Source organism: Enoplosus armatus, chromosome 8 (genome assembly GCF_043641665.1).
Source record: "Enoplosus armatus isolate fEnoArm2 chromosome 8, fEnoArm2.hap1, whole genome shotgun sequence".
NCBI classification, from domain to species: Eukaryota; Metazoa; Chordata; class Actinopteri; order Centrarchiformes; family Enoplosidae; genus Enoplosus; species Enoplosus armatus.
The window spans coordinates 26,525,328-26,539,499 of record NC_092187.1 but is presented as its reverse complement, the minus strand read 5'-3'; the positions used below and the strand labels follow the sequence as shown (position 1 = coordinate 26,539,499).

The 14,172-nt window shown below is 40.0% G+C and overlaps 2 protein-coding genes across 2 annotated transcripts; one reads left to right on the top strand and one right to left on the bottom strand.

Annotated features, from left to right (window-relative positions):
• Window positions 1–1,335: 1,335 nt before the first annotated feature.
• abt1 (activator of basal transcription 1) lies at window positions 1,336–7,833 on the bottom strand. The gene is made up of 5 exons (XM_070910958.1): window positions 7,763–7,833; window positions 5,258–5,640; window positions 3,166–3,341; window positions 2,038–2,223; window positions 1,336–1,926 (listed from the first exon to the last, which is right to left on the bottom strand). The coding sequence occupies exons 2-5, from the start codon at window positions 5,634–5,636 to the stop codon at window positions 1,741–1,743; spliced, it is 927 nt and encodes a 308-aa protein (XP_070767059.1). The 5' UTR covers window positions 5,637–5,640; window positions 7,763–7,833; the 3' UTR covers window positions 1,336–1,740.
• A 988-nt stretch (window positions 7,834–8,821) lies between these two features.
• rad51c (RAD51 paralog C) lies at window positions 8,822–11,796 on the top strand. The gene is made up of 4 exons (XM_070911050.1): window positions 8,822–9,002; window positions 9,883–10,141; window positions 10,725–10,941; window positions 11,081–11,796. The coding sequence occupies exons 1-4, from the start codon at window positions 8,885–8,887 to the stop codon at window positions 11,501–11,503; spliced, it is 1,017 nt and encodes a 338-aa protein (XP_070767151.1). The 5' UTR covers window positions 8,822–8,884; the 3' UTR covers window positions 11,504–11,796.
• Window positions 11,797–14,172: the final 2,376 nt, after the last annotated feature.

The window sequence follows — 14,172 nt, the reverse complement described above, 5'->3', positions numbered from 1 at the left end:
AGAGACAGACAGGGAGAGAGAAACAGACAGGAAGAGAGACAGACAGGTAGAATCCAGACTGAATCTGGTTTAGTGTGTTTACATCTGATCTGAATCAGCTCAACACAGTGGAATCAAGTAACAATGGCGATCATGCCATGACAGGTTGATGTCAGTATGCTGATGGTTTTAGACTCCATGTTAACACTGAATCATTTCCTCCTGTTTTACTTTGTTTGTGTTCTAATGTTCTTATTATATATTTGTTTGGACAAAAGCTTCTGATCAATATAATGTAATATAGAATGAAGTTTATATATATATATATATATATATATATATATAAACTTCATTCTATATATATATGACAGAAGCTCTGTGATTGGATGATTCTTGCAGAAATGCACCTTGGGAATCATAGTTAACTTCTCCCCTGAAATCTTTATGTCCACAGTCTTCTTGTAGCTTTGACTTTTTATCAAAGAATCAGTTGTTCATCAAGTCCTCCCACTTTACAACTTTATATCAACTTGAAGTGCTTCAAGTGCTACATTTATACAGTAAACAGAGTGCCCAGGCTTCAGTGGAAACAGCTTTACTGTAATGTTTATAATGTTGCATGATTGTAAACTATAGATTAGACACACTTCTTGTGGAAACACCAACAGCGGCTCTAACCTTATTCATATATAGCCATACAATTAAAAAAAACTTGAATTATGAATTATGAAAAAATGTTTCATCAGCAAAAAGGCTTTCCTTATTTTCCTCTTTTCTCATTTTGTCTTCCAAATCATACATCTATAAAGTCAAAGTTATTATTATTAGTCCTATAATATCATCCTATGCCTGAAGAGGACGTCACACTCACAGAACCTTTTGTCTTTCATAAACTTATCACAATTACAGACAATTACACTACTAATTACAGATTGAACTCACATCTGTTCTGTTCCTTCAGTAATAAACTAATTTTAATTGTCTATCTGTGTTTTTATTCAGTGACATTCTGTGATGCCTGACGTCTCCATATATTCTATCTATATTAAATATTGGAGCAGCAGGCATCAGGTGTTTTTAAACCGCAAACTGTTACTGAGTTATTTCTAAACATCTGACAGTTGAGATGCTGTGTGTCATGAATAGTGAGGAAGTCCTGTTTGATAAATGAAACCGTGCTCACATCTCTCTTTTATCCGTGAGGAGCTGAGACACAAGGAGTGAGTTCCAGTGTGACACAGAGGTAAAACAGGTCTGTCTGAAGGTTAGGTAGAGAGACAAGACAGGGGGAGTTGGGGATGATCACAGATTACACAGGGAGGAAACATCCCATAAATCAATGAAAAACACCTGGAGTTCTAACTTATGTCACATGAACGTAGATTTATTTACAACATTTTATGCAGATACAACATATACAGGTGAATGATGAGGATGTCAGACACTAAGACTGATGATCAGTAAGAGATCAGAGACTGATTGTAACCAGAGAGGTGAAAAGGTCAAAAGTCAGGCCTTTAAACAGTTAAATTATATTTATTACAGCAGCTTACAATCAGTCACAAAAAGTTGAAGAAAGTTAAACTGCAAAAAAGACTCAGAAGACTTAACCAGCTCCTTAAGTCGGGTAAAGAATTCAGATTCAGAATGGCCCATGATTGGTTGGTGAAGGTGGGCGCGTCAGCACCAGCTCATTACAATCTGCTTCCTGTTTCCATGAAAACAGTCTTGTCCAACAGCAAATCAGCTGTCCCTCTGCTGTCACTCTGATTTGTTGGAGTTGAAAATCTTGGCCAGCAGCGAGATGTTTGATTGGCTCTTCTGATGTATGAGGCGGGCCTTGTCCATGTGCTTCAGGGTAACAGAGTCTTCCTTCTTCTTCTTCTTCTTCATCTGAATCTCCTCCTCTGTCTGACGCTGAGTGAAGTCCCACGTCCTCTCGTCCACCTGACAACGACAAATAACGTTTTACAACATGTGAAGACTACAAACATTACTGTGACTCCACCTGTATTGAAGCTACAGGTGATTCAGGTGAGTGTGTAGTTTATGGTTTACCTGTTGTCCATCTCTCTGTCTCTTCCTTCTCAGGTTGTCCAGATGAGCACTCTTGTCCACGTTGTTCAGGTAGAAGTGTGTTTCTCTCTTGGCCTGAGACACTTCAGTCCTGAGTCGCTGCTGCAGGACCGTCTGCTCATAGGCCAGTCGCTCACTCAGGTGAGTCCACTGGAACCTGTGCAGGTACTACAGAGACAGACAGGCAGAGAGACAGGCAGGTGAATTCATTGGAACCTGTGCAGGTACTACAGAGACCGACAGGCAGAGAGACAGGCAGGTGAGTCCACAGGAACCTGTGCAGGTACTACAGAGACAGACAGGTATGCATTCATTGCTATTTCGGGTGACTTCAACCACATCATTTTTTTTTGTGCAATTTCCCCCCGGGGATCAATAAAGTATTTCTGATTCTGATTCTGAGTCCACTGGAACCTGTGAAGGTACTACAGAGACAGACAGGTGAGTCCACTGGAACCTGTGCAGGTACTACAGAGACAGACAGGCAGAGAGACAGACAGGTGAGTCCACTGGAACCTGTGCAGGTACTAATGTAAAATGTGCTCCTCTCTTGTCCTTGTCCTGTGTCTTTACAGATTGTTGGCATAGCAACAAAGCTCTCGCCTCAGGCTTAGCCAGGGGGAGAAGTAGCTAAATTTCCTACTTCAAATTAAGTTGGCCTTAATACCAATAACATAAAGGCTTAATTAGACTAGTCTAACCTGACAATTCAAGACCAGACCAAGGCCAAGACTAGTCTTAAGCTAAGTTTATGCAACTGGCCCCAGAACTATTTCACGCAATGTGTTGTCCCACCACAAGAATTTTAAGTGTTTGTATTTGTTGTGAAAGTCCATGCTGGAAGGTGGAATGAAAAGCTGGCCGTCAGCCCCCTAATCTGACACCAGAAAGGTGTGGGGGGGGGTTCTGATGATCTGATGTAGAATACTGATGCGTGTACGTCTATGCTTAATGCGTCAACATCACTATTAACTAAACTCTGTGTGTTCTCAGCTACAGTCGTCACAAGTCCCCCCTCTGTTTAATGATGTCATGTGTAACTGTGATGTCAGTCTGTTCCTGTGCTGTCATGTAATTTGTTGTTGTGATGTCAGTCTGGGAAGACTGTACCTTGATGGACCAGAGGTCGGAGGAGAACCGTTGGCGTTTCCTGGTTCCCATTGGTGTGTTGTGGAGAGACGCTGCCACTCTCTTCGCCACTCGTTTATCTCTGAACTCCACCCATCCTTCAGTAAAGTCACATCTCCTCAACCCAGACTTCTTCTTCCTCCTCCTCACCTGACCATCTGAGGGATCAATACAGCAGTGATCAGAAAACAAACCGGTGATACCTGGCCACCTGAAAGAGTGCATTTCACTAAACCTAATCAAACATTCACATCTCTGTCTTCTTTCTAAAGATCATGCGTGTTGTAGTATTGTATAATATATACAGTGCTTGCTCATGGTGGGAACTGCTGGGTCTCTGTAATAACATTATAAAGAGTCGGTCTAGACTTGCTCTACATGAAAAGGGTCATGAGATGACTTTTGTTGTGATTTGGCACTATATAAATAAAACTGAATTGAATTGAAATTGAATTATAGTAGACAGAAACAGTGTATATATATCACTGGGTCCATCCAGTACCACTAACACACACCCACTTGAAGGCTGGGAGTAGAGTACTGTAGAAGAGTTACGTACTGTATTGTATACTGTACTGTGTAGTATACTGTCGGATTGATGAGCGTCTATTGTATTTGTGCTGTTACGGCACAAAGGGTTAGGGTTAGCCCCTAACCCCTCACATTTGATAGGTTATACCAAGTACAACTACATTATATTACACATCATATATCAAATAAAATAGTAATGAAATCTGAGGTTGCTTTACTGTTCAGTTTTTGAGAAAATTAAATGAAAGGTCACCTCCAATTACATTATAACACATTGATAATTTCTTATTTTATATATATATATATATATATATATATATTTCCTTAAGAGGTTTGCTGAAACTTTCAATGGAGTCCTCTTGAGGATGGCACTTTAACCATGTCTAACAGAGTGAGAAATAACCTCTATTATGAATTTCTACCAAACAATATGCTTTCTTACATATGTATAGTTTTAGAGCCACCTGGTGGGTTAATAGTGCAACTGCATAGATAATGTCCCTCCTCGCACAACATATGTGCCTCAGCAAAAAAAAAATACTTTCAAGCTGGATGTGGGTGCATGTGAGCAATGTTAAAATCAATATAATGCTTTAAAATTGTTTTTGCAACAATCAGTGACAATGCATTATGACTAGGGTTGGGTATCATTTCAATTTTATCAATTCCCATTCCAATTCTGCTTATCGAATCTTGGTTCCGATTCCAATATTTTTCAGCTGTTTCTGATGTGCAATGACACAGAAAAATATCAAAGTAGCCTAATGTCAATGGATATTGCTGTGAATAACCAGATATCAATCATGTATTTTGCATACCTAAACGAAGGAGACTCAACCATAGCAAACGGATGTAAACCCTTCAACACAAATCATCCACTTTCTCCTTACTCATCTTCCCCTTCATTGCTAAAGTGAAAGGAGTTTCTGTGCTAGGGGTCTCTGGGGAAGAACCAGAGGTTGAGGGGTGCTCTCTGAACTCATATCTAAGAAAAATATATATTAGAATAATTTGTAGACATCATTCGTTTACCTTCTAAAAGGCTACGTATTACTACGTATTATCGTTAGCCGTATTCTGTTTTTCTGTTATTTTGTTTTGTATCGTTTCTCTACTGTGCTCAGTCTGATCTGCAGCGTGCACTTACCTTGCGGAGTATGTATAGTCAAAGAAAAGGTTTGTGAAGCATTTTTGATAGTGGTATCTCGCTGCAGTTAAATTAAAGCTAATAATAACTCTTTGACTCTTGATTGTAGTCTCACAGTAAGAAACATTTTCACCATTTGTTCTCATTTTAAATGTCACTAAATGTTCCATGTTGCATCTTGTACATTGATTTTCCGCATATACAATATATATAAAGTTCATATTGTTCACACAGAGCTTGAACCCATGATGTTACGATTACAATCAGAGCAGCAACAATGTCTCAGGTCTGAGTTTCTTGTCTTTATATGTACTTTATACTGTACTGTAGTGGTGTGTACATACACACTGTATATATATAGTACATGTGTGTATTGTGTATTTGTATGTAAACTACCTTCAGGCTGTAGGAAGATGCGTCCAATCTCTCCAAACACTGACAGCAGGTTCCTCAGGTGTTTGGGGCGGAACCTCGGAGGAATGTGACCCAGGTAGATGATACCTGGAACACACTTCCTGTTTGGACAGGAAGTTACTCCAACACCTTTCTGTTTGGTCTTCTTCTTCTTTAAGCTGGCAACACCTTTATCACCCTCAACATCATCATCTCCATCTTTGTCTTTATTTTTCTGCTCTTCACCACCATCTGAGTCTTCATCTTCGTCATCATAATTATCATCACCTCGTCTCTCTGCAGCAGCTCCCTCATCCTCATCTTCATCATCTCTCTGAACTGTAGTCTTCCTCTCCTCCTCCTCTTCCTCTTTTCTTTCCATCTCTCTGCAGATTGATACACATGAACACAGATTCACTCTGAAGCATCAATTTTGATAACAGACTGGCAAAAGTATGTGGACACTGGCATTTTCAGGTTTTGAGAATAAAAAAACATTCAAAAGCTACAGAATCATCAGATTATTGATCAAACTATCATTTAAATCCAGAACTGACTGACACACTGATAGACAGGACTGTTAATAACATGTAAATTAATCTGTGACAGACATCAGTGCTGCTGTTAACAACACATCTGTCAGTTCACTGAAACAAACTGAGTTCAGATCAGAGTTTATTCTACAGACAGGACAAGAAGAACATCTCAGTCTGTCAACAAACTGGTGAGAGATTCAATATTTTATACCACAAAACTTAAAGATCTCCTGCAGATATTTTTTAGACATATCAATAATAATTTGTGTCTGATGTAGTTTTAATTCTTGAATTTACATCTCCTTCTCCGTCATGTAAAAATACAGAATCCCAATCTGTAAATATTGTGGCCTAGCAGGCAGCCCGGGTTTGATTCTGGCCTGGGCCCTTTGCTGCATGTCATCCCCTCTCTCTCCCTTGCCTTTCCTTTCTCTCCAACTATCAGAATAAAGCAGAAATTCCAAAACATAATCTTTAAAAAAATGTAAATCCAGTTCAAATATTCCTACATACTAATCACCATAGTATACTGTTTTGGCAGTTAGTACACAAAAAAATCAACATACTGTTTTATACTAACAGAAAATTATATGCGATACGCTACTGCACATGAGACGTCGAATGTGAATCTTTGTTGTCCAACACCACCCCTCTTCTCCGTTCACTACACTGGCTCCCTGTTGCCATTTCATCCAGTTCAGTACTGTGGTGCTGGACCACAGGACAGTGAAGGGAACTGCTCCTTCCTAAAGCCATGGTGAAACCCTCCACCCCAGCCCGACCACTGCATTCCTCTGCCTCTGTACATTGAGCCATCCCATCACTCAGAGGAGCCGATGGTCGCTCATTTCGATAAGACTTTCTCAGCACATCCTCCACTGCACAGTCACTGCATACTTTCAACAGCAGAGTCAGTGACCACCTTCTACTGCGGAGTCAGTGACCACCTTCTATACTGCTGAGTCAGTGACCACCTTCTACTGCGGAGTCAGTGACCACCTTCTACTGCTGAGTCAGTGACCACCTTCTACTGCTGAGTCAGTGACCACCTTCTACTATTTTATGCTGTGAGATTTTTTTTTGCTCAAGAGGGCAAAGACTATATTCTGCTGGATAGTTTAATCTGTAATAATACATCATAATGTATTAGTTGATTTATATTTTGTATCAATACTGCAAAGCAACTAATGTCAAATAATTGTAGTGGCGTAAACAGTATAAAGTAGCATACAATGGAAATACTTAGTACAGTACTTGAGTAAATGTACTTAGTTACATTCCACCACTGTCAAGCAGACTGATTCTGCAGACCATTGACTGATTTGATGAAATATTGGTTTTGTAGTTAGATTGTACATCAACAAAAGGGTTCCATGAAAGTACAGATATAATAAATATTACTGTATTAATACAGGTGGACACACCTGTAGATAAGAGTTCTGTTCACAAGTCAGACCAGCAAGACCTGTGGTTTCACTGGTCAGTTCCAGTCAGTTTAACCTGCAGGTTTTTAATCAATATTCAATCAATGACTTAACTTTCGTCTGATTACTGATCTTTTCATTGTGTATGTATTGATCTTTATCAAAAGTGTGACATTTCTTTTGTCTATTAAACCATCTTATTGTTTTTATCAAATCATCTAAATATGAATTGAAGCGGTTTTAACTTATGTGTCTTCTTCTTCTTTTTTATCACTATGGACCCTCTTATGAGTCTGAAAGAAACAGTATTAACTGAATTCAATTTTATTTATATAATCAAATCACGACAAAAGTAATCTCATGACACTTTACAAATAGAGCAGGTCTATACCGTACTCTTTATAATATTATTACAGAGACACAACAGTTCCCACCATGAGCAAGCACTTATTATTAATATCATTGTTGATTTGTTTCTTCTTTTCATTAATCAGAATCACTTCCGGAAACGCTTCTTCTGTATGAATTAATTTCAAATTAAATCTCACCTTCAGTTTGACTTTCAAATCTTCTTCAAAACATTGATTGAAACACATTCGATGTTCACTCTCACGTGCGGAAACTTCGTCGCGACTAAATGACGAAATAGAGCGTCATTACAAGAAAACAGCTGATATATAACTTCCGGTTATGCCTTCAAAATAAGAATTTGGGAGCTGAGAGAAAAGCCTGAAAGAAATTTGACCCTGCAGAGAAAATCAATTTCAATTCAGAGTTACTGTTCTTAGTTACTTCAGTTACTTCTGTTTTTATGGCAACACTTTATTTCACTGACAGTTATTTATTAATCATAGTCATAATCATAGTATTTGAGGTGAGTTACAAGTAAAATGAGGACACAGTTATGAGACATTATCAGCAGAAGTTGATTTACAGAATAAAATGTATCAATTTAAACCCAAACAAGTATCAGTTAATTATTCATTCATTATTGGATGTATTATCTATATTATATGGTATTATACATTGTTTCTGACAGTGAAGCAACAGAACTGCAGAGAAACAGAAAACATTATTATTATATTTAACAAAAGCTCTTCTGTTAGGAATTACATTTTTTCAGAAGTCAGAGGAAAATTTCACTGAACCACTGAAATTTGAGTGACCCGGGGTAGTTTGCAGTGTACGCTAAATAAAAACAACATGAATCCAATAGTTTTAGATCTAATATATCTAAATTAAATTACATAGATGTTGTTAAATTAATAATAAAAGAGTTTTGTTTTTGGCAATGGGAGATAGATGTGAATAAGTTATGTGAGGATGTAGAAAAATAAAATTGACTAAAATTTTAATTAAATAAATAAAACAGGACAAATCCAGATAATTACAACATTGTAGAGACTGGAGGTGGAGGGAGATCTTAGAGTTGTTACAGTGCTCTGAAACTATAAACAACTAAATCTCACAGAGGAAACAAAACACGTTATAAAAGTCTTACCAGCTCATAGCACCTTGAACTCGAACAACTCTTCCTTTGAAAAGTCAAACCGGAAATGTGCTTCATTTTCAGCGGGTTTGACGCTGCTCTCAGGTAAAAGGCATGCCGGGATACCTGTCATGGCGGGATGTTTTGAAGTGGAAGGTAACGTTAGCAGTTAGCAGTGACGATGCAGAGATCAGTGTCCAGTTTGTCTCTGAATCCCAGTGTGAAAGTTAAACTGATCAGCGCTGGTTTCCAGTTCACCGCAGACCTGCTGCATCTGAAACCGCTACAACTCAGCAAAGGTAACTGCTACATTCACCGTCACTCTCACCAAACTCCGGTCTCGGTTATGAATTCTTTCTGTCTCTTGACAGAAAATGGCATTTTCTTTGTTTCCTTCAGTCGCACCAAACCCCGTTCGTAATATAACTTTAATCTCCTGGTTTATAGGCTCAAGGTAACGGACACACCCAGTAGAGCAGAGGGTGATGAAGTGCTGTGAATCACATTATTCTTGTGATACACTCGGTGATTTAAGTAAAAAAGTTTAGAGTCGCTCCGTTTTAGCTTAATTGCTCATCGTTGAACATGTGGTTGTTAAACACTTTTGACGCCAATTAATGATTTATTTTATCTCCTGATAAATGTATGCATGTAGACACAACACAGAACAGCCTTAATATTGACTCAATCCCAATTTTTAGTGCTCTTTACATTCACCAAACTCCATTCAAAATAACTCGTGGCGTAACGTCCAGGTTTATTGGTGAAAAGTAACAGTTGAAAACACTAATCCTAACACTAAGCTCTTTATTTGTAACAAATGGGAATTTAAATTCACTCCTTTTTTAAAATGTCAATTTGTTTAACGCCTTAACTGTAAACCCCGGCTCCCCCGTCGAAGTGACCTTTGGCAGGAAACTGAACCCGAAGTTGTTATGTGGTTATGTTTATCTCTTGATAAATTCGGCCTGTAGACAGAACAGAGACCAGCTCTAAATTCTAACTAAATCAGTTAAAGTGTTCCCTCTCCTCTCTGTTCTCTACACTGACTCTATGCTGCTGCTCTACAGGGCAATGAGCGAAGCACATGATGATTTCTCACTCCTGTTCAGGTGGAGTTTGGATGAACTAATTGTAAGTCACTTTAGATCAAATGTGATGTTTTGTGTTCTGTTGCAGAGACCAGTTTGTCCCAGCAGGAGGCACTGGAGGTGTTGCAGGCTGTGAGGAGAGACGGAGGAGGAGGTGATGAAGCAGGAGCAGGAGGAGGACGAGTGTCAGCCTCTCTCACAGCACTGGAGCTCCTACAGAAGGAGCAGGAGTTGAGGAGCATTGTGACGTTCTCCTCTCAGCTGGATGCTGCTCTCGGAGGAGGTCTTCCTATCGGGAAAACTACAGAAATCTGTGGAGCTCCAGGAGTCGGAAAAACACAACTGTGGTTGGACACACACACACACACACACACACACACACACACACACACACACTGTAACACACTTCATGTGGGTCAGTAATCATTATAAACCTATAGTAAACAAGCCTCCGTCATTGGAAACCTGTTTATAACACTGATGTTTGTGAAGTGAAAACTACAAGTTTAAAAACTACAATCCTCTGATAGCCTCCTGCTCTCTTCTTCTCTCTTCTCTCTCTCTCTCTCTCATATCTTCCTCTTCTCTGATATTTTCCTCTTCTCTGATATCTTCCTCTACTTCTCTGATATCTTCCTCTACTTCTCTGATATCTTCCTCTGTTCTTCTGTTATCTTCCTCCGTTCTTCTCTGATGTCTTCCTCTCTTCTTCTCTGATATCTTCCTCTGTTCTTCTCTGATGTCTTGTACGCAAACACCTGACTCCGAGATCTTTGATGGTTTTCATTGTTATTATTTAATAACGTGGGATCAAACGTACAGCGTTACAGTTACATTCAGTGGCCGAGAGGAGGAATTGAATTATCTGCTGAACATTAAAGAGACGTTATTTCCTACTAATTATCTTTATTGATGACATCATGCTCACAGCCTGCAGTTGGCGGTGGATGTTCAGGTCCCTCAGTGTTTCGGGGGGGTCGGAGGCCAGGTGGTCTACATCGACACAGAGGGCAGCTTCCTGCTTCAGAGAGTCGTCGACATCGCTTCCGCCACCGTACGACACTGCTCCTTATTGGTCGAAGACGACGAGCAACGAGTCACCATGACGACCTTTACAGTGGAAACCATCCTGTCCAATATGTTCCTGGTAATGATGACAGGTCGTCATGATAACAGACCATTTCACTCTTTCACAAGCTCAGAAGTTAAACAGGTGTTACAGTGATGTTGTCACACAGCAGCATGCTACATAGATTCTGATTGTCCGTCTGTGTCACCTCTGCCAGGTGCGTTGCCATGACTACATGGAGCTACTGGCCGAAGTCCACCTGCTGCCTGACTTCCTGTCTGACCACTCGAGGGTCCGCCTCCTGGTGATTGACAGCTTAGCGTTTCCATTCCGGCAGTATTTTGACGAGCTGTCGCAAAGGACGCGCCTCCTCAACAGCCTTGGCCAGCAACTCATCGCCATGGCAACCAGCCACGACATCGCTGTGGTGATGACCAACCAGATGACCACCCGGCTGCGAGGCGGCCAATCACAGCTGGTCCCCGCCCTTGGGGAGAGTTGGGGCCACGCCCCCACCACCAGGCTCCTCCTACACTGGGAGGGGCCACGGCGACTTGCGGCCATCTTTAAATCTCCAGGTCACATGGAGTCCACCGTCCAATACCAGATCACCTCTGAGGGGTTCAGAGACGTCAACTAATCAGAACAGCTGCAGAGCAAACGGCCCCGAACACACACTGACCAATCACCTGCCAGCCAGGGAGACACCTGCTGCTGAAATACATGTTTTTGAACTTTCTGCTTCTGATTTAAAACTTTTATTTTCAGTGAAGTCAAAATGTGTGGACAGTTCAGTTGGTGTCCAGCAGGTGGAGACAGAGCTTCTGGTTTCACAGTTGATCATTTAAATACTAACTTCACAGTCAATGATCAGTGTATTAACGCATTCATTCAGTCTGTAGTCGTTATGATAACAGCAGTAGGAAAATAAATGTGTGATGTCGTCCAGAAGTACAAAACATGTTCAGTCTTATTTTTATTTTCTATTTCTTATTTTTATATTTTGTACATACTTTTATTTCTAAATTTATGCTGCTTTCTAATCTTGAATGGGAGCACCAGTACTGTACAATTTCCCCCAGGGGATCAATAAAGTATTTCTGATCTGATCTGATGGTAACTTATGCTGCACACCTAACCTTTTCTGTGTTCTCACAGAAGGTCCTGTGGAGCAGAATGTTCAGAGACCGGCAAAGCCCTTTGGCTTCCCTGACGGTGTTTTTATATGAGAGTATAGATTCTGGTCGGAGGGAATGACTTATGTGTGTCAGCTTCTTGAGCTGTATGTTAAAGCCCTTTCATTGTGCTTTTGATATCATCCTCCAGCAGAGACTGAAGCACTAAAGCTCTGGTTGTTGTCATAAGATATGAAAGGGAAGTCATGTTTTCATGCCTCTCTTATATGAACGCGATCAGACTTACCACCGTCATTGACAGTGGAACGTCCTAACAAACACCATCTCCCATCATGCATTTCAATTGACCTGACCACTGTCCCGTATCGACTCAGAACTGATTTTTGTTCTTCACTGAAGTTCTTTTTTGTCACTGTGGAAACTTGTTTGTTTATGACACAGTGAATATTTACAGGCTGCTGTTCCCACGGCAACAGATGTTCTCTACACAAACGTGTGTGTGTGTGTGTGTAGATCAAAGTGAGTTTAACCATCAGGAGGTAAACACTGAACACCTGTCTGACAGACAGTCACCAGTAGAGGTCACTGTCAGTAAATAAAACATCAACAGAGATAATCCCCACTGAGTGAAATCACAAAACTGACATAGCAAACAGCCGTAACAGGACACCACCCACACATTTCCATCACTTCAGAGGACATTACATTGACTTAAATTTGTTTCCTGGAGACTGACTCTAACACCAACACTAAACTTAAACCCTGAAATGTGATGATTTCTGTCCCCACTATGTGACTGTCGGCAGGTGTATGTCCCCACACCGTGGGTAAAACATGCCGTACATCACACGTGCATGTTTAATTAGACACCGAGAGACAGACAGGCAGGCAGACAGACAGGTCTTCAATCCTCTGCTGATTGGAGGAGCAGCAGGAGCTGAACCGGAGTATCACATCTGACAGACTCCCCGGGACCAGCGGAGGGTTTCCCGGAGCAGACCGGCGGGTTACACGGAGCTGAGCGGGTTCAGGACTGAGATCAGACCGGGACGAGACGGGATTCCGCTCCGGTGAGTTCCGCTCTGATTCCATCTGAAACGAATCAAAGCAGGTGATAAAATCCACTGAAACAAGTTTAAACAGCGAGAGAGTGAAACCAGTTCAGCTGCTGTCTGAGACCAGTTACAATGAAACTGGTCGTTGGTTAAATGTTGATGTGACATTATTGAATGATTTGAATTGATCTGTAGACCAGCTGTTTTTAGACTTTTTACTCGATGTTTAATGTTATATTATTTATTATTATAATTGATGTTTGATTCTCATGTTTTTATCTTCGATGTAATATATCACTCACTGTGACTTTTGTTTATTAATAATTCATTATTTATTTATCATTATTTACACTGATTATAAAAACAGCTGCAGACATTTCAATAATCACTCAGCTCATTATTGATGACCCTTTTAATAAAAGCGTTATTTAAGCGGGCAGTTTTTTCATCTTCAAGCATCAATGGATGAAAAGGTTGAATATTTACTTTTTAATACAAGTAGACAAATTCTGTCTTCATTCATTCATTCATTATTCAGACAAAATGTTTTTAAATCACCTCCATCACTTAACATTTACAAATAACATGAAATAATTTCAAAGTCTGAAATCCTGTTAAAGGAGGACAGACATCATCCAGTGGATTCTGCAGGTTCAAGTCTAATTCCTCAATGAATCCTGTTGAAGGCAGATAAATCAAAATGAAACAAAATGCAATTATAAAATCCTGAGTAACATTTCTAATAATGAGATGAACGGTTTCATCCTTTAAACAACCTGTGAGCTGCGATCATTAAAAACAACCAGAACTTAGTGATTGCAGAGAGTTTTGACAGATTTTGAGCAGATGTTGAAACGTTTGGTCAGTTAAGTTCCAGATCAGCTGAATAGTTGAAAGAATCACCAGAACTGAAATATTGATCAAAAGAAAAGTGTTCAGAAGTTTTTCTGTGGAAACAAAGGTTTCAGTGTTTTAACATGAAAACTGTTTAAATCAAATTTAATGTTTTTGCTTGAAAGAGTCTGTTTCTCTGCTGGAGCCAATCAGCTGCCATCTCTGATGTGATGTCTCAGGTGTCCACAGCAGGATGAAGATTCTCCCCTGAACGTCACCTCAGT

What these genes read in the sequence shown, in the direction of transcription:
- abt1 (XM_070910958.1), bottom strand. Translation starts at nt 5,636, where the DNA reads ATGGAAAGAAAAGAGGAAGAGGAGGAGGAGAGGAAGACTACAGTTCAG. An exon ending in CATCTTCCTACAGCCTGAAG is followed by an intron (nt 3,342 to 5,257) that starts GTAGTTTACATA and finishes TTGATCCCTCAG; the next exon opens with ATGGTCAGGTGAGGAGGAGG. An exon ending in GACAGAGAGATGGACAACAG is followed by an intron (nt 1,927 to 2,037) that starts GTAAACCATAAA and finishes TGTCGTTGTCAG; the next exon opens with GTGGACGAGAGGACGTGGGA.
- rad51c (XM_070911050.1), top strand. Translation starts at nt 8,885, where the DNA reads ATGCAGAGATCAGTGTCCAGTTTGTCTCTGAATCCCAGTGTGAAAGTT. An exon ending in GTCGGAAAAACACAACTGTG is followed by an intron (nt 10,142 to 10,724) that starts GTTGGACACACA and finishes TCATGCTCACAG; the next exon opens with CCTGCAGTTGGCGGTGGATG. An exon ending in TCCTGTCCAATATGTTCCTG is followed by an intron (nt 10,942 to 11,080) that starts GTAATGATGACA and finishes CACCTCTGCCAG; the next exon opens with GTGCGTTGCCATGACTACAT.